The 23,971-nt window shown below is 59.0% G+C and overlaps 1 protein-coding gene and 1 non-coding gene across 2 annotated transcripts in view; one reads left to right on the forward strand and one right to left on the reverse strand.

The window, feature by feature from the left end:
* The first annotated feature begins 11,844 nt into the window (after window positions 1-11,844).
* Window positions 11,845-23,971, forward strand: part of ARHGEF10L (Rho guanine nucleotide exchange factor 10 like) — a 105,886-nt gene continuing 93,759 nt past the window's right edge. Inside the window, 3 exon segments of the mRNA XM_030324279.1 lie at window positions 11,845-12,030; window positions 17,416-17,601; window positions 18,336-18,387. Of these exon segments, the coding sequence (XP_030180139.1) occupies window positions 11,994-12,030; window positions 17,416-17,601; window positions 18,336-18,387 (275 nt within the window). The 5' untranslated portion in view covers window positions 11,845-11,993.
* Window positions 14,625-14,709, reverse strand: TRNAR-UCG. The gene has a single exon. It is a non-coding gene; the product is annotated as a tRNA-Arg (tRNA).

Below are 23,971 nucleotides of genomic sequence, written 5' to 3' on the forward strand. Positions count from 1 at the left end.
GATCCCTTCGTTGACTTAGCAGGTGTGTGTTGAGGCGTGCTGGGGGCCAGGCACTGCCCTGGGGCCGTGGATGGAGCAGTGAACAAAACGCTAATTCTCCTGCCTCTGTCAAGTGCACGGCCCGGTAGGAGGAAACTGATAGAAGCAACCGAAACGTTCAGATGTCCAGAGGTGTTAAATGCTATGAAGGCAGGGCAGCGGCGTGAGGGGGATGTGTGTGTACTATTTTATTTTTTAAATTTTTTTTTTTTCAACGTTTATTTATTTGTGGGACAGAGAGAGACAGAGCATGAACGGGGGAGGGGCAGAGAGAGAGGGAGACACAGAATCGGAAGCAGGCTCCAGGCTCTGAGCCATCAGCCCAGAGCCCGACGCGGGGCTCGAACTCACGGACCGCGAGATCGTGACCTGAGCTGAAGTCAGGCGCTTAACCGACTGCGCCACCCAGGCGCCCCCAGTGTGTGTACTATTTTAAAGAGGATGGATGGGGAGGGCCTCTCTTTGAGCAGAGCCCTGGAGCAGGTGACAGAGCCATCCATGTGTATGTCTGGGGGAAGAGCGTTCCAGGCAGAGGAAACAGCAAGCGCAAAGGTCCTGAGGTAGGAACGTGCGTGAGGCGTCTGAGGAACTGCACGACGGTCCTTGTGACTGGGGTAGAGTAAGCTGTGTGGAGACGGGTAGGAGCTGCAGTTTGGGGTCGGGGGCACACCAGGTAGGGCCTTGTGGGGACCCTGGCTTCCATTCTGAACGAAGTAGGAAGGCACTGGAGGGTTCGAGCAGCGGTGTGCCTGGGCTGCCGTGTCGTGAACAAAGTGCGTGGGGCAGGGGGGTGAAAGTGGAAACAGGAGACCGGTCTGGGGCTGTTTTAATGGTCCAGGTGAGAGGCGGTGACAGTTTGGCCCAGCGTGGCGGCAGAGGAGATGGCGAGAAGTCGGAGGCAGAGCCAACAAGGTTTGCTGAGGGGTTGGGATGTGGCTGTGGGAGAGAGAAGGGGTCAAGGCGAGGCGGAGGCTTGAGCTCCAGCCCCCCGCAAGCTGGCGCCGCCATCGGGTGAGATGGGCGGCCGAGGAGGAGTCGGGTGGCCGTCGGGAGCTGGGGCGGATGTTAACTTCAGGGTGCCCCGCTGTCCGCGGAGCGGATGTGCCGAGCAGGCCGGTGGGGAGAAGGTCAGGCTGGAGGTGTCACTGCAGAAACGGTCTCCAAAACCGAGAAACAGGCGCGGTCGCCCAGGGAGGCATCTCCGAGTCAGGCCTGAGTCATGAGCCTGGCGGTAGCCCAGTGGTCCCGTGGGAGGAAAGGGGGCTGGGAGAGGAGCCCCGGAGAGGGAGGAGAGCAGAGAGAGGGTTGCAAGAAGGGAGAGATGGGCTCCACTGGCTTGGGCACCTCGGAGCAGTGGGGGCAGATACCCCTCCTCCCACCCACGTGGTTCCGCAGAGAAAGGGATTGGGTCGGGACAGGGGTTGCAGGTAATGCTTGCACAAGGGGAGCAGGGGAAGCTGGTGGTGGGTGGAGGAGATCAGGGAGGTTTGTTTTATTTTATTTATTTATTTATTTATTTATTTATTTATTTAGACAGCAAACAAGCGAGGGAGGCGCAGACAGGGAGCGCGTGGGAGAATTCTAAGCAGGTTCCACACGGACGGCACAGAGGCCGATGCGGGGCTTGAACTCAACAAACCCGTGAGATCATGACCTGGGCCGAAATCCAGAGTTGGACATTTAATGGACGGAGCCCCCCGGGCGCCCCTGTTAGTGCCTGTTTATTTATTTAGAGGGTGAGGGGCAGGGGAGGGGGAATCCCAAGCAGGCCCCTCCCTGTAAGCACGGAGTCCGACGTGGGGTTCAGACCCACAAACCGTGAGATCATGACCTGAGCCGAGATCAACACTCGGACGCTTAACCGACTGAGCCACCCAGGCGCCCCCGTGTTTTAATTTTTAAGAAGGGCGGTCACGTAGCATCTTTATGGTGGCGGGGCATGACCCGGGAGAGAGGAGCTGAGGTTCTCCTGGCTGTGTCATCTTCTCCCCAGAAGGACCACCTCCCTCCTCACAAACCCTCCCTCCCCCCCTCCCTCCCCCAGCCCCCAAGTTCCTCCCCTTCTGACATCAGCTCAGGGTCCAGGGTCTTGTTGTCTAAGCGGGGTCGACATGAGGAGGGTGCCGGGGTTCCCCCATCGGGAGGCCCGTGGGGCTGTGAGCACCCGGGGTGGGACAGGCCAGGGGAAGGGCCACTGCCCTCCTCGCGGAAGGGCGGGAAGCAGGAGGCACACGGCCGGTCTGGAGCCCTGCTGGAATCCAGCCGTGTGAAACCATCTCCCTGACCGAACCCCGACTTCACTGCTTGGGGAAGTCAGTCCCCTGCATCCCGAGGGAGGGGGGCGGCATGCCGGGCACCAGAGGGGGGATGCCCGCTGGGTACAGGTCAGGAACCAGGACGCTGCCCTCAACTCCAGCCCCTCGGTCTGGGAGGTCGCGGCTGCCGGCGTGGAGGGGGCCGGAGCCGTGGGTCGGCTCCCATCTGTGGTGTTTGGGGAGCCGGGTGCCGAGTCTCCTGGGGGCTGTCTGTCGTGTGGTAACGAGTCGCACCTTCTGGCGAGTTCCTGGGCGCGCCACGCCACTTTGCAACGTTCGTTACCTTGTTCGTGGCTCATCTTAACCCGAGATGCCCCCCTCCCCGCAGTGCATACGCAGCTAAGCAAGTTCTGGCAAATACTGGAGCCAGGATTGCAATCAGTCTGACCCCAGAACCCCTGCCCCAGGCTCTGATCTGGAATGAAACGTGGGCCCGGAATCCCCTGGGCTTCTGTGGGATCACAGCCTGGCGGGAAATGCGGGCTCGGCACCCCCCTTCCGTGCTCAGGGAGCCTCCTGCCCTGCAGGTGCAGGTACAGACCTCCTGTGGTTTGCTGCCTGAGGACGAGAACTTGGGCCTCTCCTTTGTTCCTTTGTCCCCAGGCCCCAGCTGCCCCCCCCCCTTCCCTGGCAGGCAGTAGGTGACCAGTGAAATGTTTGTTGAGTGGGGGATGGGTGAACACCGGCACTGTCACTGGGAAAGTTGCTGGAGGTGAGCCTGACCCCCCCCCCGCCCCCGCTTTCACCGGCGGGCTCACCCCATTTCCCATGGAGGGGCCCTTCCCTGGAAGCCCCAGCTCCCCCAGCCTGTCTGGAGGCCTGGGCTATTTCTGCAGCCCGGACAGTCCATCCTTCCCCTACGTCAGCTTTGTCAACTTGGGTGGAGTCAGGCACACCTTGCTTTCCTGGTCCCGCCTCGTGCTCCCGCTGACGTCAGGCAAAGGCTTTGCCGATCTGAGCCTCAGTTTCCCGTCTCTCAAAGACAGGGGAAGAAGCCCACCTCTCAGGTTTGGTGCTGGCATGGAAATGCCCCGCCTCTAGACTGAGCGACTGAAGCCACGCCGGCACTAACATTACCTGGTGGGGGTGGGGTGGGGTGGGGTGGTGTTTCCGGGGAAACTGAGGCTCAGAAGGGTGAAGGGGAGGCAAAAAGTCAATGCTGCCCCTGTCCCGCCTCCAGACTGTGGGCCGTGGGGCCCCATCACACAGCCCACCCAGGACGTGGCCAAGGGCCTGGGCCCTCCAGGGATGAGGACAGGAGATGAGGGCAGGACGGTTCAGCCCATAGTAGGAGGCTTTTCCCCGGGTCCTTCAGCCTGGAGCCTCTTGCCTGGGCTGGATTCCTGCAGACAGAGGAGTTAATGCGCTAGGGGCTGAGAGAGGAGGGGGGGCACCGGGGACCAGCCTGGGGCAGCCCTGTTTATATACGATGCACTAGCTGCTCCCGGCTGGTTTGGCTCTCATTTCCCAGGCGGCAGCTCCCAGGGATCCCCACCCCCCCCAACCCCTGCCCCGAGGGGTGCTGAGTGGATGGGCTCTTCTGCCCAGGGGCCTCCTCCTGGGGGCTCCTCCCCACCTGTCCTGCCTGGGGATCATTGACCAGGGACCTGCCTAGGAAGTCCCCGGGGGAGGAAGGCTGGGGGCTGGGGGTGCCTACTCTGGGCAGGGACAGAGCCTCCATTGTATGAGGCTTCAGCCATTGACCAAGCCTCGCTCCTGCCCGCAGCCTGGAGGGAGCTCCTCTCAGAGCCTTCCTCCCCCATCCCTCGAGGGAAGCCCATTGAGTGGCCTGGCACCTAGTGGGTGAGAGAGCCGGCCTCCTTGTCCCTCTGGCATTTGGAGGCTTGTGAGGGGCAGGGAAGCGCGCCCCCCCCCCCCCCCCAGGGCCCTCACTTGTTACCGGCCTCCTGCTCCTTGCTGGGGATTTTGCTTAGAACCAGCCTGAGGGGCCTGCCCTGGCTCTCCCCGCTCACAGCCCGGGGACTCCCTGCTCAGGATTGCGTGGCCTGGGACACATCCCTCAGCCTCATCGGGCTCGTCTGTCGGGGGAATGAAATTAACTCAAGTGTCCAGCGTGCAGCTTGGTGCACAGCCGTGTCAGCTGTCATTTTGTGATCTCGAGAGTGATGAGGGTCACAAAGGACAGGGTCAGGGACGCCTGGGTGGCTCAGTCTGTTAAACGACTGACCTCGGCTCAGGTCATGGTCTCACTGCTCGTGAGTTCGCGCCCCGCGTCGGGCTCTGTGCTGACAGCTCCGAGCCTGGAGCCCGCTTCAGAGTCCGTGTCTCCTTCTCTTTGCCCCTCCCCTGCTCCTCCTCTGTCTCTCTCTGTCTCTCAAAGATAAATACAGATTAAAAAAGAATTTAAGAGGGGCGCCTGGGTGGCGCAGTCGGTTGGGCGTCCGACTTCAGCCAGGTCACGATCTCGCGGTCCGTGAGTTCGAGCCCCGCGTCAGGCTCTGGGCTGATGGCTCGGAGCCTGGAGCCTGTTTCCGATTCTGTGTCTCCCTCTCTCTCTGCCCCTCCCCCGTTCATGCTCTGTCTCTCTCTGTCTCTCAAAGATAAATACAGATTAAAAAAGAATTTAAGAATAAAAAAGGACGGGGTCAGGAGTCTGGTGGGCAGTCGGTCTGGGCTTCGTTGAGCAGTCTGCAGAGTGGGATGGCTGTCTGTCCTTGGGACGGCTGTCCGTCCCCAGAGAGCAGCAGGGACTCCAGGCAGGGAACTAGCACGCGTTACGAACCCACCGGTGTGATCAGGTGCCATTTCGTTTACACCTGCGTCTGAGAGTCAAGGGCAGGAGGCACCAGAGGATTAACCTCCTGAGGTCTGGCGGCCGGAGAGGAGCAGCTTTAGCATCTGAGTCCTTCCTTCCCGTAGGTCTCTTTCCGGGGCTCTGAGTTCTGGACGTGTGCCCCTTGCTGTGGCTCCTCCGGCGTCTTCTTGGACGAGGCGCCGTGTCTCTCTAGGGGTGCTGGGAGATGATGTCTCCCTCCAGAGCCCCCAGCAGGTGGCTGCTTGCTCTGAGGGCAGAGCTGTGGGCGCCCTGCTTCCCTGCACGCAGTAGCTGCGGGTCCCCCCCACGGCCCAGCTGGCATCCCCGCCTCTCCCTCCCGGCTCCGGTCTTTCCGGACAGGGCCGAGGATACCCGAGGGGTCTGAGGTTCCCCCCTGGGTCATGCCCTTCTTTCCATCCGGCAGGAAGCCCAACACCCACAGCTGCCCCAGGCCTGGGAACACGCCGGCCGTATGGGGTCCACAGTGAGGAGATCCCAGGCAGGTGAAGGTTCTCAGGCTCTCGGGTTCGCAGCCCCTGGGCTTAATTCGGTGCAGTTGAGCGGCTGTTGTCTAGCATGCTGTCTAGTGTTCCAGACACTGAGATGACAAGAAGTCACAGTCCACTGAGGGAGACAGTTATAACGGGTGTGTGTGTGTGTGTCCCAGAATCACTTGTGCCCTTTGAAAATAGACTAGACTTTCCTTGGCTGCATCCCTGAGCTGTCAGAATCATGGACTTGGGACACATGTTTTTTTTTTTTTTTTTAAGTTTCACAACCAGCCTTGGGAACCGTGTCATGAAATCAGTGGGTTTTGAAGGTTAAGTAGGAGTTTGCTTGCTGGCTGTGAGAGGGCGTTCTAGCTGGAGGGCGTAAACAGCCTGAGCAAAAGGCCCAGAAATATAAACCAGGTTGGCAGGGGCAGGGGCCTGACGACCCTTATGAGGGCTGAGCATGGGAGCTGCTGAGGCCCGAGAGAGGTCAATGGAGAAGGGCGAGGGGCGGGTCCCTGAGGGCCTCACTTGGGTCCTGGACTTCATTCTGGAGGCGAAAGGAAGAGCCTGAGGGTATGTGTTGTGGAATTGGTCACTGTGGCAGCCGAGGGTCGGGGGCAGGTCAGCCAAGTGTATGTCTGACAAAAGGCCAAAAGTCACAGAAACCTCTGGAAGGGTGCAGTTGCGTGGAGAAGCCCTGGTCCTGCCCGGCCCAAGCGCCTGGCCTTGCTGGCCTGTCCCACACGTCTCTCCTGGCTTCCAGGAGACAGACACAGGTGCCTCCGAGACCAGGTTTGAGATAGCTGGGGGGGCTAGAACCTTTTTCTTGCTTCCCTCCAAGCAAAACTGGGTGGCGGGCCCCGTCGTGGAGCAAGGCCGCCGGACTCGGCTATGCCAGCATCTGCTGCTTCCCCAGCTTCTGGGACTGACTTCCTGCCTGTCTGGACCCCCTGCCCACTCTCCCCTCCCCTGTCCTCTGGCCTCTCTCCCCAGAGGCCAGCCTCCCCTGTCCTCAAACGCCTGGCCCAGCCTGTGCAGCCTCCCTGACTTTGCGGAGCCCCTCCAGGGGTCTTCTCCAGGCCTCCTGTAGGAAAGAGGGATGGGGCCGCTCAGGGATTGGGGGTGGGAGGTGGCTCCGACTGGGGTGAGCCTCACGAGCTAGTGAGGGGGAGGCGAGCTAGTGAGGGGGAGGCGAGTGCAGGCTGGAGGACGGTCTCCTACCGGGCCTCAGGGCTGGATGGACCTTGAACTCTAGAGGGAAGGAGGAAGTGATAAGCTCTTTGATTAAATGAGACCCGGAAGGTACCTGCTCTGGTGAGCAGGGTGGCTGCCGGTGGAGGGAGGTGCTCATGCTGGCTGCTCTTGGGTGGTCCCCGTCATGGGCTCACCCTGCCGGGGTCCTCCTGCCGCCCAGGAGCTGGGGCTTCCTCCTCGGCTCCTCTCTCTGTCGCACAGCCCCCGGCTAGCCATTCTGCACCCTGTAGCGGGAAACGGCACTGTTGAGGGGGCCTGCCCGCCTGTCCAGTCTTGACAGGTGTTTCCAAAGAGATGACCCCCCCCCCCCCGAAGAGGAAGAAGTCTAGGACCCACCTGCCGAGCTCAGCACAGTGAACGCGACAGGGATAGCAGCGACCGGCGTTTCCAGAGAGCATGCTCTGCGCGTCTCGTCTCACTGATGCGGGACCCGTACGTGGCAGGTCCTCGTGAGGAAGGCGTCAGCTGCACCGCGGGGAAGCAGCAGAGCCGGGGGACTGGAACTCAGAGCTGACACCGGATCTCACCCTTTTAACCGTGGCCCTTGTGTCTCTGTCCCTGCGGCACAGGAGTGCGGCCGCACAGGGCCCCTTCCCTCCGTGACGCGGTTTCCACATCTGAAAAGCCAGAGCAAGGTCATGGTCAGTGTCTGTGCTTTCTGGTTCTGGTTCTGACCTGCTAGGATATTTTTTTTGCCTTGATCTTCTTTTTTTTTTTTTTTTTTTTTTTTTAGAAACGGGAGTGTTCATTTTTGTTTTTCCTTATTTTAACGCTCACCCGAACCGAAAACATCCTAACTACCTGCCTGGGTTTCCTCGTGGGCCTTTTCCTCCGTGCACTTTTCAAGCACAGTCCTCTACTCCGCTGGGCCACTTGTGGTTCCCCGCCGGCTCTCTTCCACCAGCTGGACTGCCCCTTTTGCCAGAGACTGTCATGACAAGAAGGTTCTGGAGCCCTTTTCAGAGAGAGACTCGTGTCGGGGTCATCACGACATATTTCTTCTGGCTCAGGCTCCCCCCCCTTGAGAGCTCCCAGACCACGCATAGCTCAAGGAAGACTTAAAAGAAAAAAAAGAAGAAGAAAAGGAAATAGCCAAGCCACTCGACCTGTTTGCTTAGCAAGTTCACTCCCACAGCCTGGCTCCTTGCTCGTAGGAGCCCGGGAGATAGTCTCGATAGGGGCGGTCTTGCCCACTTTATAGAAGGGCAGCCCAAGGCTCCGAGAGGCTGAGGAGGGACCCGAGCCCAGCCTGCAGTTGGATCCAGTTGCCCCAGACTCCCCTAGTGCGAAGTCCTTCTGTGGGCCTCCCCCAGGGGCCCTGACACTCCGGGGGTATAGAATCCAGACACAGGGTCCCGTTGGCTGTCTCCCTTTTTGGTGGTGACAGCTTCAAGGACGGGCATCTTGGTGTCGACTGAGCCTCCCAGGGTTTTGTGGTTGACCTCGTGTATGCTGCTGGGAGTCCCGTGGGGCAGGCAGTGGGACCCCATTTTACAGATAAGGATACTGAGGCTCAGCTCACCTGCCAGTGGAGATGAGACTCTGGCCTGGGTCCCCAGCTCCCAAGGTAGAGCTGTGCTCACCACAGCCTGTTATGTGTGTTAATGAGAGCCATCTACCAGTGTCCCTGGGGGACCCTTCCAAGAGTTTCCATGAAGTTACTCTTTCTTTTTTAAAGTTTATTTATTTATTTTGAGAGAGAGCGAGAGCTCAAGCAGGTAAGCAGGTGAGGGGCAGAGAGGAGGAGAGACAGAATCCTGGGCAGGCTCTATACCATCAACGCAGAGCCCAATGTGGGACTTGAACTCACGAGCCCTGAGATCATGACCTGAGCCGAGATCAAGAGTCGGACACTTAACCCACTGAGCCACCCAGGTGCCCTCGAATTTACTCTTAATTGTCTTTTAATAACCTGGTGAGCTGGCTATTTTTTAGTCTCCATTTTGCAGGTGAGTAAATGAGGCCCTCAGATGGGGGCTAAGGAACTCATCCAACGTGTCATGGCTACTGAGTGGCAGGACCCAGTCAGGTAGCCTGAACTTCTTCCTAACTGCTGTTCCAATGGCTGCTCCTTCACATGCACCCTTCTGAGACAAGGGGCGCATGTGTGCCAACGGCCACAGGCTATGGGTGTGCATGGGGCCGCGGGTCCGGGTCCTTGCCTGTAGCAGGTGCCCCACCCCCAGATTAGCCTGTAGCAGGTGCCCCCAGATTAGTTTATAGCAAGTGCCCCCCAGATTATCCTGTAGCAGGTGCCCCTAGATTAGTTTATAGCAAGTGATCCCCCGAGATTAGCCTGTAGCAGATGCCCCCCCCCCAGATTATCCTCTAGCAGGTGCCCCACAGATTAGTTTATAGCAAGTGCCCCCCCCCAGATTATCCTGTAGCAGGTGCCCCCAGATTAGTTTATAGCAAGTGATCCCCCCAGATTAGCCTGTAGCAGGTGCCCCCCAAATTAGACTATAGCAGGCACCCCCCCCCCCGTCAGATAAACCTATAGCAGACACCCCCCCAGATTCCAGGCTCGAAGTCCAGGGAGGGGTTGTGGTTCGAGGAGGGAGAGGACGGCTAGGGGCCAAGGCCCCCATTGAACCCTAGTGTTGTCACCCGTTCCCTTGCCTCTGTGACCTCAGGCAGATCCCCACTTCTCTGTGCCTTGGTTTCCTCATCTGTAAACACAATCATGCAGATGAAGCTTCAGGCTCCATAAATGCTGGTGTCTCCCTCCCTTCCTGGGGAAAGCCTTGGGCTCAGGGAGGAGGGCAGGGTGTGAATCAACCCTGAGGGTGAGGGGAAAAGGGAGGACAGTGGGCTTTCTGGCCTGGAGGGAAATGACCCTGGGTTTCTGCGACATGAAAAAATCATATTTAAGCAGCAGTTTGCACGAGAGCCTGGGTTAGAGCCTCCCTTTGTCCTCCTGTGAAATGGGCGTCAGTCTCCCTGCTCCGGAAGGACGGACCTGCATGAGGAAGGTTCTCTGGCTGTTGTTTGATCTCTTGACTCGCAAGGGAGTTTGCAGACATTTGAGGTCCTTTCCCCAAACCCTTTGCTGAAGATAAAATTTTAGTCCGGACAGTCTTGAGCGCGTGGTTAGAAGGCACAGCTACCCGCTTGTGGAGAGCAGTTTGCGTTCAACTGAGATGGAAACTGCCGTTCTCCTCTTCGACCTGGCAGGTGCCCTGTGGGTTCACGTCCATTTCCACAAGCCCCTACATATGGAGGCTGTGTTGTTCATAATGCCCAAACCCCGGGAACACCTCAGTGTCCAACGATAGAGATCCCATCAATTATGATCTATCCAAAAAAAAAAAAAAAAAATCCCCAACTCTGTGGTCATGAAGCAGAGGGAGACTGATGTCTGTACTGTTCTGAAATGGTTGCCAAGCTTCATAAGCTTTTTTATATTTATTTTTACTTATTAAAAAAAAATTTTTTAATGTTTATTTATTTTTGAGAGAGAGAGAGAGAGAGAGACAGAGCACGAGCAGGGGAGGGGCAGAGAGAGAGGGACACACAGAATCCGAAGCAGGCTCCAGGCTCCGAGCTGTCCGCACAGAGCCCGACGCGGGGCTCGAACCCACGAACCGCGAGATCATGGCCTGAGCTGAAGTCGGATGCTTAACCGGCTGAGCCACCCAGGTGCCCCCAAGCTTCTTAAGCTTTAAAAAAAAGGTGGGTGCAGCACAGTGGGTGCGGCATGCTCCCTCCCACGTGAAACAAGATACAGGTATAAGCTGGCACACACGTGGGACATTTAGAGGGACTCCTAAGGACCTAGTGACAGCAGTCACTTTGGGGGGGGCGGGGTGGCTGGGGGAAGGGAGACTTACTTTTTGCTGTGCAACCTTTATACTGCTTGGGTTTCGAGAGGCACTAGAGTGTGGTGGCTACTTAATGAGTGTGGACCGGGTGGGGAGGGGTCTATGGCCTGGGTTCAAACCCCGGCTCCGGCGCTTAGTACCTGTGTGATGCTGGGCAACTTACTTAACCACTCTGGGCTTCGTTTTCTCATAGTTTGGGTTAACAGATGTTAATATTTGTAAAGTGCTTAGAATAGCATCTGAGACGTAGCAGGCACCATGGGAATGTTTGCTGTTATCAATTAATTGCTATTTACATGTGTCCTATATTTATTTAGAAAGCCATTTAATGAAAATAAAGGCTTTAGGACCGGAGAGGGAAAAAACAGGCACACAGCCAGTTTGTGGCAGGGGCTGATTGGGTTGGAGGGCTCGTGCTTTCCCTCCAGGACTGATTCTGTCCTCTACAGAAAGGTCTAGAAGGACAGCCCTTAGCTCGGAATCGGGGGAGTGCCGGTGGGGAGTGGGGAGAGCTCTTTCTCTCACCGCGGGACTCCTGGCAAGGTTGGCTGCAGGGCCCGGGAAGCCCAGCAGAGCCCCCACTTTGAGGTTGCGCTCCCGGCTCCAAGCATTTGGGATTCTACCCCTGTCTCTGGCCATCTGCCTCTCTGCAGCCTTTTACTTCCCTTACGCCCATGTGCCAAGGCCAGTGGCCCCTCGCCAGCTGGCCAACCCTGTGGGGCAGGACGGGGAGAGACAAAGAAAGAGTGAACGGCCTTCAGTGGGGCTGCAGGCGGGGCTGGTGCGAGGGGCCGGCCTCCAGGGAGCTGTGGTCAGTGGGCAGCGGGAGGAGGAAGTGTCCAGTCACATCCATGACCGTGCAGGCATGATCCAGCTTCTGGAACACAGGGGCCTGAGTGTGATCCTGGCCTCTGGGGCTGGAGTTTGCCTGCAAGCCAGAAGGGATGAGGGGTTGTCTAGCCGGACCCACTGGACTGCCCCGGGTCTCTGGTCTGGGGTGGCCAGGGTTTTCTGGGAAGATGGGGTTACGGCTCTGCAGCTGCTGGTGTTCTGGGTTAATGATTTATGGTGGGTGGGGGCTGGGCCCATTCTGGGCTGTCCTGTGCTCCCGGAGCCGCTGGGGAAGGAGCCGGAGAACTGGCGGGCTGGAGCACCCGGCCGTGAGCCAGTGACCCCTTTCTGTTGACGAAACTTTGCCCTTAAACGCCAGCTAATTAGATTTCTGGCCTTTTTTTTTTTTTTCCCCCACAGGCGAGCGGCTGGGACGGTGCTGGTTTGAGCTGGACCTTGTCTGATGGCTTCCTCCAACCCTCCTCCACAGGCTGCCATAGGTAAGGTACCCCAGGCTTCCCGCCCGACCCTTCTCTGAACAGGCCCCGGGGCTGGCCGAGGGCCACCGGCCCTGGGCGTGAAGCCTGCCCTGCTGGTGGTTGGCTGTGTGCTCTTGGGCAAGTGACTTTACCCCTGTGCCTCAGTTTCCTCGCCTGCAACAGGGAAATCATAATTTCCTTGTCACACAGAGTAGGCTCCAGACGAAGCTTGAGTCTTTATCTAAGATGCCCCGGAGACTTTAAACTTTGAAGGCCACAACCCTTAGACGTGACCACAGCCGTGTTGTGTGCTTGGGGGGCGGAGGGGAGTGAGGCTTATGAGTTGAGGGCAGCGACCCCAGGTTGGAGGGGAAGGCGTTGGGGCCGCCCGCCTCCATCTGCCAAGGTCCCGAGGTCAGGTCGTCTAGCAGCGGCAGGGTCATCAGAGTTATCGAAAAGAAGAAGAAGAAGAAAAATCCATGCTTATGCTAACAAATTATTTGTTGTTAATCTGAGATTCAGTTCGATGTCCTGTGGTTTATCTGGCAAAGCCTGGCAGTGGGGCCTCGGACACCGTAGGCAGAATCCAGAATCCAGAATCCTGGAGGAGCTGGACACCCTTCTCCCACTGGGCCCAGATTCCTGTCCTTTAATCTCCTTTGGGGGACGCAGATAGCAGAGAGGTCCCGCCTGAGGGCTTTTTTTTCACCAGCCCAGCCCTGCCACTGACACCGTGGGCTTGGCTGAACGACTTGGTGATTCCGTGGCTGTTTCATCAGCCGGAAACATGGGGTTGGTAATGACACCCTCTCCTGTGCTGTTGCAAGGTTTAAATATATGTAAAGCCCGGGTGTGTGGTGATCAATCGCTCAATGAATAGAGGCTATTATCACCATGGGGTGTTGCGGGACACGGCCAAGTGTGCCGGGCTCTGAACCCCGGGCCGAGACCAAGGAGAGTCCCTTCCTCCCTGAGCCCTCGTGTTCTTCTCCGAAGGGTGGGGACCAGCACAGTGAACCCACCTTCACGGTGCAGGGTGGCTGCTCAGGCGTCCTGCCTCCCCCGGCCTTGCCGGGGTTGGCTCTCCCGAGGACGGGAGTGCGTCCAGGAACATCAAAGGCATATGTGGCCGGTTCTGGTCCTGCCACCTGTCGGGACGGGTGGGAAGGGCTCAGTTCAGCTCTCATTATCCAGGGAGGGGCCTTCTGATTTTTCCTTCTGATAAGGAGCCGTGTCTGGTTGCCTTGGGTCTCAGGAGCATGGGAACAGGGCTATGGGGACCAGGGCATCTTCTGAAGCCCGACTGTGGCTTTGATCCCAGGATGCCCCCTGCCCTGCCTCCTGCTGCCGTGGGCATTTTGCACCCTTTCTCCTGCCCAGCAACAACGAGGAACACAATGATTTTGCGATTAAACCGATTCGGTCCCATTCAGCAAACATTTGACAGGCATTTCCTTGTTCTGGTTGCATCTGAAACTGGGGCCAGTGCCACCTGGTGGAGACAGGCTCTTTGCCACTTGCGGATTCTCTGAGAACTTCCTGTTGTCTTATTAAATGAAACTCAAATCCCCCGAAACACCTCTGCAGTGTCCCGTCGCTGCCCTCCTCCTCGCTCGCGTCTGCGCCCCCACTGGCTCACGGGCCGTTCGTTCCCCGCTCCGGCCGTGGCCGCAGCTTCTGGAGCACCAGCTCGATACGAGCCTGTCGGACCTTCACTCGTCCCGCAAGGCCCTGTGAAGGGGCAGCCTCGGCCAGCCTGAGCCCGCCTCTGCTGTCGCTGGGCACTGGCTCAGTCCCTTGTGTGCTATGGCCATCTCTTGCCATATTTGCCGCCCGCCTCACCTGCAGTGAGCTCCTTGACGTGAGGGGTCCCGTCTTACTGGCCCAGGGGCTGCTGGGAACAGTCCTCGGGATGCAGGCGTGACTGTATTGACGGATGTCCCTGCACACAGCCTGTGGGCCGGTGGCTCGGCGGGCCAGGCCTGTGATTGGGAAGGCCTACCCATCTCCCCTAGGGCCTGGGGCTGGGCTCTGACTGAATAATAATAATAATAACAACAACGAAGATAATGGTAAGGATGCAATGACACAGGACAATGAGTGGGACCATTATTATCAGAATAGCTAATGTCAGTGAGCACGTACCTCACACTGGGTGCTTTATATGCATCAGTTCATTCCGCCCTCCCGTCCTCACCCCGCCCCCTCTGCTCGCCTGTGAGGTACTCACTGTCACTGTCCTCCTTATGGGTCAGGAAGCCGCTGCTCGCCTGTGAGGTACTCACTGTCACTGTCCTCCTTATGGGTCAGGAAGCCGCCGCCTGTGGGGATAAAATGACCTGATGCTCAGGCAGCATCTAGGAGAGCTGGGGTTGGAGCCCAGTGGTCTGGCTGTGACACCCTAGTCACCCTGTGACACTGGTCATGCACACAGTATCCCTGCCGCCTCTCAGGCAGATTCGAGTGGGCAGGGGCCAAGGGCACCGAGAGAGAGAGAGAGAGAGAGAGAGAGAGAGAGAGAGTGTGTGTGTGTGTGTGTGTAAGCCAGGGAGGGGTGGAGAGAGAGGGAGACTCAGAATCCGAAACAGGCTCCAGGCTCCGAGCTGTCCGCACAGAGCCCGACGCGGGGCTCGAACCCACGAACCGCGAGATCATGACCTGAGCCGAAGTCAGACGCTCAACCGACTGAGCCACCCAGGCGCCCTGTGGTGTTTTTAAACTTTTAATACCACGACCCACAGACATGGCAACAGGAGTGTGTGTGTGCACGTATGTGTGTGCATGTGTGTTCAACAGATGCTTGTTGTGCACCTACTGTGTGCTGGCACTGTACCAGATGCCGGGGATATATGTGACAGTGGACAAAACAGACCAGAATTCCTCATGAGCTCACGTATGTTCTAGTGAGGACCCAGTAAAATGAAAGCGTCAAACCTCGTTGCTGACGAGGGCCATAGGGCAAAGTAAAGCAGGAGAGTCAAATGGGGAGTCCCAGGGTGTCTCTGTGGGCAGTTTCACTCACAGCAGCCTCACCTGCAGGTGACCTGCAGTAAACACCTGAAGGAGGTGAGAGCAGGAGAAGATGCCTGGGGAAGAACATTCCGGACCCCAGGACTGAAAGTGCAAAGGTCCTGAGGCAGGAGCACATCTGGCACGTTCACGGTGTAGCAAGGAGACCAGTGTGGTTGTGTGGGGCGAGCGAGGGGAGAGCGGTAGAAGGTTCTAGACCACCTGTACGTGTGTGTGTATATATACCCTGGAACAGAACTGTCAAAAGCAATATCGAGAGTAGTCCCAAGTGTGACTTAATAAACCTAAAATATTTAAAACTATCTCAAATAAGCATTTCAAAAATGAAACAAAAGGCTGCCCGGGGAATCCCCTAATTGATTTTGTGACTCACCAGTGGGTTGAGAGCCAGAACATGAAAGCTACTAACCTGGCTTCTGACTCAGCCCCGGGATTTCTCGTGTCGGTTCATCATCTCAGGGCCCACCCAGCATCCAAGGGGGCAGCAGGGCTCAGTGGAGCATGTAGGATGGGAACTAAGACAGAACGGGCATTTTCGGGCTCGCCACCAGGGTTTGGTTCCCTGACCTGGGGGAGCGGCTTGCGCCCCTGGCCACATCATGGCCTGGAAGGGTCCATCCTGCTGACTTTGGCCCAGGGGGCCCCCTAAGCTCCCAGGAGGAGAGGTGGGTCCCCGCCTCAGTGGTCTCCGGCTGGGGGTGGGGGAGGGAGGATGAGCTGGCGTGCAGCTGACGAGGGGACTTCTTGGATTTGGTACATTTGCACCTGGAATGTTCTGCTCTGCAAACTCCCAGGTCGCGGGGGGAAGGATTGGAGTTTTCTAGTCCAACAGACTGCTGGAACTGGATATGCCCATCAGTCTGTCTGCTGTTCCATCCAGCTGTCTCTCTGCTCCATGTACCTCGCTGCCTTCTTACTCATCCCTCCCCGCCCCGAGCACCTGCTGGGGCCGAGTCCACAGACCAGGCGATCCTGTCTTCAAGGATCTCAGGCTGGGAGGGGCCGTACCTACAACAGGTGCCCGAGTGCTCCATCTACCCTGGCTGTTCTCAACCTGGGGTGATTTTGTTCCCCAGGGGACGTTGGGCAATGTCTGCAGACGTTTCTGGCTGTCACAGCCGGAGGGCAGTACTTGCTTCTAATTGGTGGAGGCCGGGGCTGTGGCCATACGTCCTCCTCCAGTGCCCCCACCACAAGGACCCTGCGACCCCAAAGTCAGTAGCAGTGAGGCTGACAGACCCGGACCTGCTTCTCAGTTCACGTTCTCGGCCTCATGGGGTGTTTTTATTCCCCAGTTTACAGAGGGAGGCGTCAGGGCTCCAAGAGGTGAAGTGGCTTGCTCGGAACCACACAGCACGTTGGGGTCCCAGGCAGGACCGAAGGTCATGCTCTCAATCATACGGTGTGAGCTGCATACAGCGGGACTGCTCAGGGCGGCCGGAGGAGGGGTGGTCAGCTTTGCAGACTTTTAACACCAGGCCACACTGCCCTTCGGTTTTGGAGCGGGTTTCCAAGAGGCCGGAGGGGAGGGCGAAGTGAAAGCCTGAGGCGCTGTCCAGCCCCAGGTTCTAGGAAGGGAGCCCTCGGAGGAAGACTGAGAACCTCAGCTCGGTGATGTAGGTGGAGAGGTGAGCGCCTGGTCAGCTCTTTGGGAGAGACGATCTGCTCCTTTTCTTGTTTAACAGAAGTTTCTGGGTTTCTACCCCAGGCCAGGCCAGGCCCTGTCCCCTTCAAGGGGACGGTAAAAGGGGCTCTCAGGGATCTGAGGTCCGTCTGGGAATACAAACGAGCACAAGTCGCATCACTGCAGGTCATACAGGAATGGAGAAAACAGGGCTGAGTCGAGGAGGGGGTGTGGTGGGGCAGGGCTCTGCTTCGGTGGAGCTTTGATGGATGGCAGGGGGCATGGCTCCAAACACTTGCAGGCGGCCGGCCGTGTTTTATGCCGCTGCGGTGTGCAGGCCAAGCGCGTGTGTGCTCACTCACACGTATGAAAAGCACATGGGTACACACATGGAGATACGCACAAAGGTGCGTACCCAGCCGCACGCGAGCAGATGCATTTAAAAGGCCCCCCTTGCTTACAAAATGGGGAAATAGGGAACAAGGGCATGAAAGACGTGCGTCCGAGTGTGGATGTGCTCGCGTTCTCCGTGAAGGCTTTCTCCCTCCCCTCTGTCCGCTGCCCACCTGCTTCGAGCCCTCACCGAACCACAGGTCACTTCTGGAGCACAGGAGGGCCGGCTGGCCCCGGGCAGGGGTTTACTGTAGTCTCTGGGAACTGCCCTCGCTCAGACCCCCGCTGCTCACCCGCTGCAGATACCCCCCTTGCCCAAACCCCAGGCCCTGTGGCCGCTGACTCCTCCTCCCTTCCAGGAGATCAGCTGGTTCCTGGAGGCCCTGGCCCCTCCCCTGAGGCGGAGGACGACCCCGGAGAGGCTTTTGAGTTTGACGACAGTGACGATGACGAGGACACCAGCACTGGCCTGGCCGTCCCGGGCATTGCTCCCGAGAAGGACATCGATGCCCCACTGATCCACTGGGACTCCGCCCCCATCGCTGGTAAGGTGTTTTGGGGGAGCCTTGGGGCCTCCCATTTCCGGTCCGCCGGGGCTACAGAGAGCCAGTGGAAGATCCAGGCTCCCAGTGATGCCTCCCAGGCCCCACCACGATCCCCAGAAGCAGGAAGGGAAAAACCATTGAGAAGAAGTTGCATTCCACCGCTTCCCTTGGGGACTGGACATTCCAGGCATTGGAAGTGGTTTTGGCCCCGGGGTTGTGCTTTGGACACAGCGGGTGCCCAGGGCTGTGTCTCCCGAGCCCCTCTTCCTCAGCAGCTGCTCCCAGGGAATCACACCAACCAGAGAAGGAGGCTCCCAGAAGTCCCGGAGGGTGGCTCTAGGGGTGGGAGTGCCCTGATAAGCCTGATGTTAAATGGCAGCTTCTGGGCTCTCGTATTGTGTCATCTGGGAGAGACTGGGGACCGGACTAGCAGGAACCTCCTGCAGGCTTGGGGACAAGAGGCTCCTTGAGGAGCTGGGGGTGGCGGGGGGGGGGGGGCAGGCCCAGTGCAGGTAGGGCGGCTGGTTCTGGTCAGAGTTGGGATGTGGGCCATGGGGGTGGGAGTGGGGGTGGTGCAGGTAGGACAGGTTGGGGAGCTTAATGACAGCCGGTGCAGTGGCTGGGGGAGGGGAGGCAGGAGCCCAGCAGGCACCCGGGAAAGGGGGCGGGGATGGGCCCAGTCGGTAGAGACCAGCCTCGGGCCTGACGGGCTCTCCTCTGCTCTCTTCCCCCAGACCCAGACCCAGACCCAGACCCAGACCTGGTAGCCTCGCCACCCCAGACACAGTAAGTGAGCCTTGTTCCTTTGCTTTGGCGGTTGGAGGAAGAGACACCAGGCAGGAGGTGTGAGAGAGGGTGGCGCTGTGCCCAGGAGGGCTTGGATGGGTCTTTGGCTAAGGAGGGACGCATTCAAGATCCGTCAGCCATCCCCTCTGGGGCCTCCCCAGCCAACTCTGGGGCGGGCTTCACATTTGGGGCTTGGGAGTCTTACAAGCAGCGGGTTCTCAGGGTTTGGCTCACTGCTGCTTGCTGCCTGGCTTCGGGGACCTTAGAGAGCACTCCTCTAAAGGAATTCTGAGTGGTGGATTGAGGGCCTGGGGGGCCGGGGCTTTAAATCCTGGCCACCCTGGTTGGGGGGAGGGGTATTCGAGTCTCCTTTTGTCTTCTTGGTGCGGGGAGCCAGGGGGACTGAGGCTGAGGCAGGTGTCTCCAGGCTGGCTGTCTCAGAGATGCATTTTGCCGCCTTGGGCCCCCGGGAGCCAAGGCAGCCCTGGATTCAAGTGCAAATGTCCCTGCATTTGCCATCTGGAGTGGGTGGGCCCTGGGAGGGTTTCTGCTGGGCCAGAGGTATGGGCCCCGCCTCTCCTCCCTGGCGGGGGATCTGAACTGAATCGGCAGCCCTGCACCCACGCGCGGGGAGTTCTGCTCTCCCAGGGGTTAGAGCCCTCCAGGGTGGGCCAGGAAGGAAGCTGGCCAGAAAGGCAGTCACAGGAGAGCGGCCCAGAGAAGGATGCACAGGGAACAGGGGACACCGATGGGAGGGGGCCCAGGAGGAGAGCTCAGGGAGAGGGGAGGGGAGGGGAAGAGAGTTTACTGGAGGAAGCTACTGGCCAAGGCAGGGGGGTGGGAAGGGGAGCCGGCCATGAGCTAGTGCACCGATACCCTCCAGGTCTGGTGCTCTTGCTTCCCTCAGACCACCCTCCAGGAGAACCCCGTTGCCCACTCGGGACTGTCCCTGCCCGCCTTCTCTCTGTGGGTCCAGGAGGCCGGATTGGATGTCTGGCCAGTGCTGGCGCCGTGCCGAGGCGGGGACCCAGTGGCCTGAGAGCTGCTGCCATTAATTACCATGTTGTTTCCATCAGCCCCACTGGGCAGGTAGCTCAGAGAGTGTTTCAGGCACAGGGGCCCAGCCTCGGCCTTGACCCGCCGCCCGCCCCTCTGCAGCACCCTTACCTGTCCTGGGACTCGCCCTGGAGCAGCCCTAGCCCCCTTGAACACCATTTCCTGGTGGCGCCAGGGCGTGAGCTCTCGAAGGTTCAAATCCCCACTCAGCTCTTCTCCAAATGGGTGGTTTTGGGCTGCCCGTGAACCTCTCTGAGCCCCACTTTCCCCATCTGTAAGGCGGAAGTAATACCCATCTAGGAGCATCGTGGAATAGGAGAGGCTGGTCGAAGGACGCGCTAAATATGCACCTTGTGTTTGCTTCTACTCCGCCTCCTGTCTGGGTGTTCCCAGTGATGGGGCCCGAGGGACGGAGACTGTGCGCTCAGTGCTTCAGCCTCTTGGGCTGGGCCTGGGTTGCCCGGTGAGTCTTGCCAACACTTGGCTTGAATAAATGTCACTTTTGAGTTCCCTGACTGGGCAAAGCCCTCTGCAGAGCCTCGGTCCTGGCCGGAGTCCTCAGGGGCCTCTCTTCCTGCCCTTAGTTTCCCGGATGGAGAGATTGGGGGGCAGGACTTGTCCAAGGTCATGCGGCGAGACTCCGGCAGCCTCGGACTCCTCGTCCAGTGCTCTCTGTCTGCTCCCAGTGGCACCCCTCCCTTCCGGGTCTCTGTTTACTTCACTTCCAGCTCCCTGCCTGGGGGGTGATTTTCTACTTTGGAGTCCTCTGGGAGAAGAATCCGTTCAGATCACTGTCCTCCTTTCTATCTAAGGGAAAGAGGAAAAAAGTTTTGCTGTCCTTTTTTTTTGTTTTTAGACTTTCCTAACGATAGTCTCTCAGCAGAGGCTGCTTTGAAAAAGCGGACGTCCGAGCGGAGGACATTTTCACCAGTCCTCCTTGCATTTCCTCCACGGCCCCTGTCTGCGGGTCTGGAAATGGTCCCTCTGCCTACCTGGCCTTGGGAGGTTCCTGACAAGAGTTGGGGTCACCGCCCAGGTCCTGGAGTTGCTGCAGCCTCAGAGCCACCGCACTCCCATCCGGGCCCTCGTCCCCAGCGGGGGAGGGAAGCGGGCCAGTCCTCGTCCCCGCCGGCCAGCTGCCAGGCAGGAGCGAGGTGGGTAAAGTGAGGGCTGGCGTCCGGGGCCCGAATCACCCGGCAGCCTGGGCCCTGAGCCACGCGGAGCTGGCCTCGAGTCCTGCTCTGCGCTTAGCTGTGCGTCATTGTGCAACTGGCTTCCTGTCCCGAGCCTCACTTCCCAGGGGTAAGATGGGGATCATAAATCTACTCTCTTGCAGGACTTGCACGAGGCGCATGTAACCTTGATCCCGTGCTCAGTCTGGCTGGCATGCGCCGGCCGCCCCGGATGTGTTTGCTGTTGTTATTCTGGGTCCTGGTTGAGATTGGGTTGTCGAGGGAGCCGGCTGGGCTCCGTACCCTGGGAGCCAGACCGACCTGGGTTTGACTGGGCTCTCAGCAACCAGCTACCCCAGCTCTCCCAGTCTGCGCGGGGAGGGGAATCGTACTTGCGGGGTGGGCGGTGGCGAGGCTGGCTGAGGCTGACTGGCAGTCCGGGTACCCTGGCGGGGGCACTGGGTCCGTGTCTGACTTTGAGGCCTGTGGACTTCCTGGTCCCTTCACCGGCTTGGCCAGGGGGGGCAGCCAGGCGTCTACGGGGTAAACAGAGCTGCTGGTGTTTCTGGGCGCACGGTGCCGAGGCCCCTGGGGTGATTTGAGGGTCAGGCCACCCTGCCCAACAGTCCCAAGGAGTGAGAACAACCGGGGTCTCGTCCGTCCTTGCTGCTGGTCAAGAGCCACCTTCGAAGTGCTCGGCGTTGGTGACGCTTCTGCTCGTGGCACGAGACATATCTATTGCTGGAAAACCACCACGATAACAGCGGCAAAGTTAACGGCAGTGATAATGATCCTGTTTACTGCGTACCAGGCACACTGAGCTAAGTGCCCACTCCCGCTGATGCCTCCCATCTGCAGGAAGTAGACCCTGTCCTTACCTATGGCACAGGTGGGGAAACTGAGGCTCAGGGAAGTTAGGCGGCCAGGGTCACGCGGAGATGGTACGTGTTCATTCAGCCCGGAGACTAGGACCTTGGGCCTCTCCAACCAGAGGCTGGGCATTGGCCCCAGGCTGTCCTCCAGGGATGCGCTGGGGACTCCAGGTGCAGAACCTCAGGCTTCGGGTCATGGTGGGGGTTGTGGCCGGTTCCATATGGATGAGCTGATTGTGCGTGTGTTTAATTGGGGTGAGGATTTTGCCTGCTAGGGGATTTAACTTTGCCTCTGAGTTCTTAGAGAGCAGTTTGCGAGCGGTTGGCTCTTGGGGGGCCAAGCAGGGTGGCCTCGGCACTGCCTGTACGTGATTCTGGCTGAGGTCCCTTCCTGTAAAGGGGAACAGAGTACCAGCGGCCCCCTCCCCTCTGGTAGAAGGGTGTGGAGGCATGTCTTCCCGCCTGCACGTTGGCTCCCTTGGGCGCTGGTGGTTTGGGTGGGGGAGGGACGCATTGTATTTGCTGTCGGGTCCTCTTGGCTTAGCACACTGCCCGGCCTAGGGGAGTCCTGAAGGCATCGTGTGGAGTGAATGGTGGGCGCGGGCGGACAGAAGGACCAGTGGGGTCTGAAAGGCAACCTTCCGTGTCTCCATGAAGACGAGAATGGGAATTTGGAGCCCGGGCTTCGACTCTGGCACTGACGGAGGCCGGTGGGAGGCAGGCTCTCCGTGGCTGGGTGGCTGGTCCCACTGATGCTGGTGGTGGTGGTGAGCTAACACCGCGAGCTAACATCATCTTGCAACTGATCTCTCCCAGCACCGCGGCCGCGGGAGATGGGATGATTGATCTTGCCCACTTTTTAGATGAGGAGCGGAGGCTAGAGTTGAAGCGGCTTAGCTGTCTGTTGTTGGAGCCTGTGGGATTGGCCTTTCCTGGTGGACTTTGAGGCCCATGCACTCAAGCACCCCGAGCTCTCGCCGGGGGAGTCCGGCTGACGAAGCAGCCCGGAGCACCAGTGCCTGCTAGAAACAAGGGCGTGTGGGTCGCTGGCTTCCTGTGTTTTCCCTGGACTCAGGCCCGGGCCTCTTACCTCTGAGGGCACCGGCCCCCTCTGGGGTTGTTTGCTTTTCCTGCCCGGTTTTGCTGCCTTCCCAACGGGGCCCCCTGCAGCCTTAGTATTTCCTGCTGGGTCAGGCTTTTGGCTCCTGTCCGGGCCGCAGGGATGCTTACTGGCTCCCTGGACGCACCTGTCCTGCCCCTTCCTGGGTATCCAGACGAGATGGGCTGGTCAGAGGCTCTCACCTGGGCCTGGACGCCAGGGAAACAGTTGGGCAGCTGGATTCCCGGAGGTGCCAGGGAGCCCCGTCCTCCCTGGACACCTCCGGTGCTGGGAGCATCTGGCCGGGCACAGGGAAGCCGCCTTTGAACAGAATGGATGGAACCAGGGCACTGGAGGGCCTGGCGGCGGCCTGTGGCTTCTGAGGCTCATGGATGTGGGGAGTACGGGGGTCTTGGGAGGGACGGCTGGACAAAGCTGGAGTGCCCCCAGCCCCGGAGGAGTTTCTCCCTGGCGGAAGTCAGTCACCGGCTTATCCCTCAAGGCTTTATAGACTGGCTGCAGCCCTAGTCTGGGGTTGCTTACGCTCCCGGGCTTGCCCTCAAACTCACTGTTTCTACAAATCTGGGGCATTCTCAGCCTCCCGCGTCCTCTTCCGAGGGCTCTGTGTGAAATCTGAGCCCTGGCAGAGGTCACTGCCCCTCAGAGGAAGATGTCCTCGTGACAGGGTTATGGGGACCAGGCCCCTTTTCCGTTAGAGACCTCTCTCTGGCTCCTTGCCAGTCCCGAAGTGGAAAAGCTGTATTGTTTTTGTTTTTGTTTTTCCTCCTCCCCACCTCTGGTTACGAGGGGTTTCCACATCCGGAGCCATAGCCTTTGGGTCCCGGCACAAAAGTACCAGCACAAAAGTACCCGGCATAAGAGCCACACGGTCTCTCCTGAAGAAAGGTCCCCGCGTACCCCCATTCATTGCACTGAGTACCCCTTTCAGGAATCTGGTGAAGCCCATCCCTGGATCCTTGCAGCCACAGGACGCTCTTCCTCTCTCATCCCTGGTCCCTGGCGTAGAGAAGGTGCAACCCCAATAGTTTCCGTGTGCACGGACTTTGTGTGGTCCGTTCCACGCATCTCCTAGCTGTGGCGGGCAGAATAATGCCCCCCCCACCCCCCCAAAGAGTGCCATGTCCTAATCCCCAGCACCCGTGAGCATGTTACTGTCTATGACAGAGGGACTTGGCAGGTGTAAGTTAAGGATCTGAGAGGGGGCAGGTCCTCCCTGTGGAGTCACAAGGGTCCTTATGAGACAGGCAGGAGGGACCCCAGTCAGAGAGAGACTGAAAGATGCCATGCTGGGGGCGCCCGGGTGGCTCAGTCGGTTGAGCGTCCGACTTCGGCTCAGGTCACGATCTCATGGCTCATGAGTTCAA

Source organism: Lynx canadensis, chromosome C1, assembly GCF_007474595.2.
Source record: "Lynx canadensis isolate LIC74 chromosome C1, mLynCan4.pri.v2, whole genome shotgun sequence".
Classification (NCBI taxonomy): Eukaryota; Metazoa; Chordata; class Mammalia; order Carnivora; family Felidae; genus Lynx; species Lynx canadensis.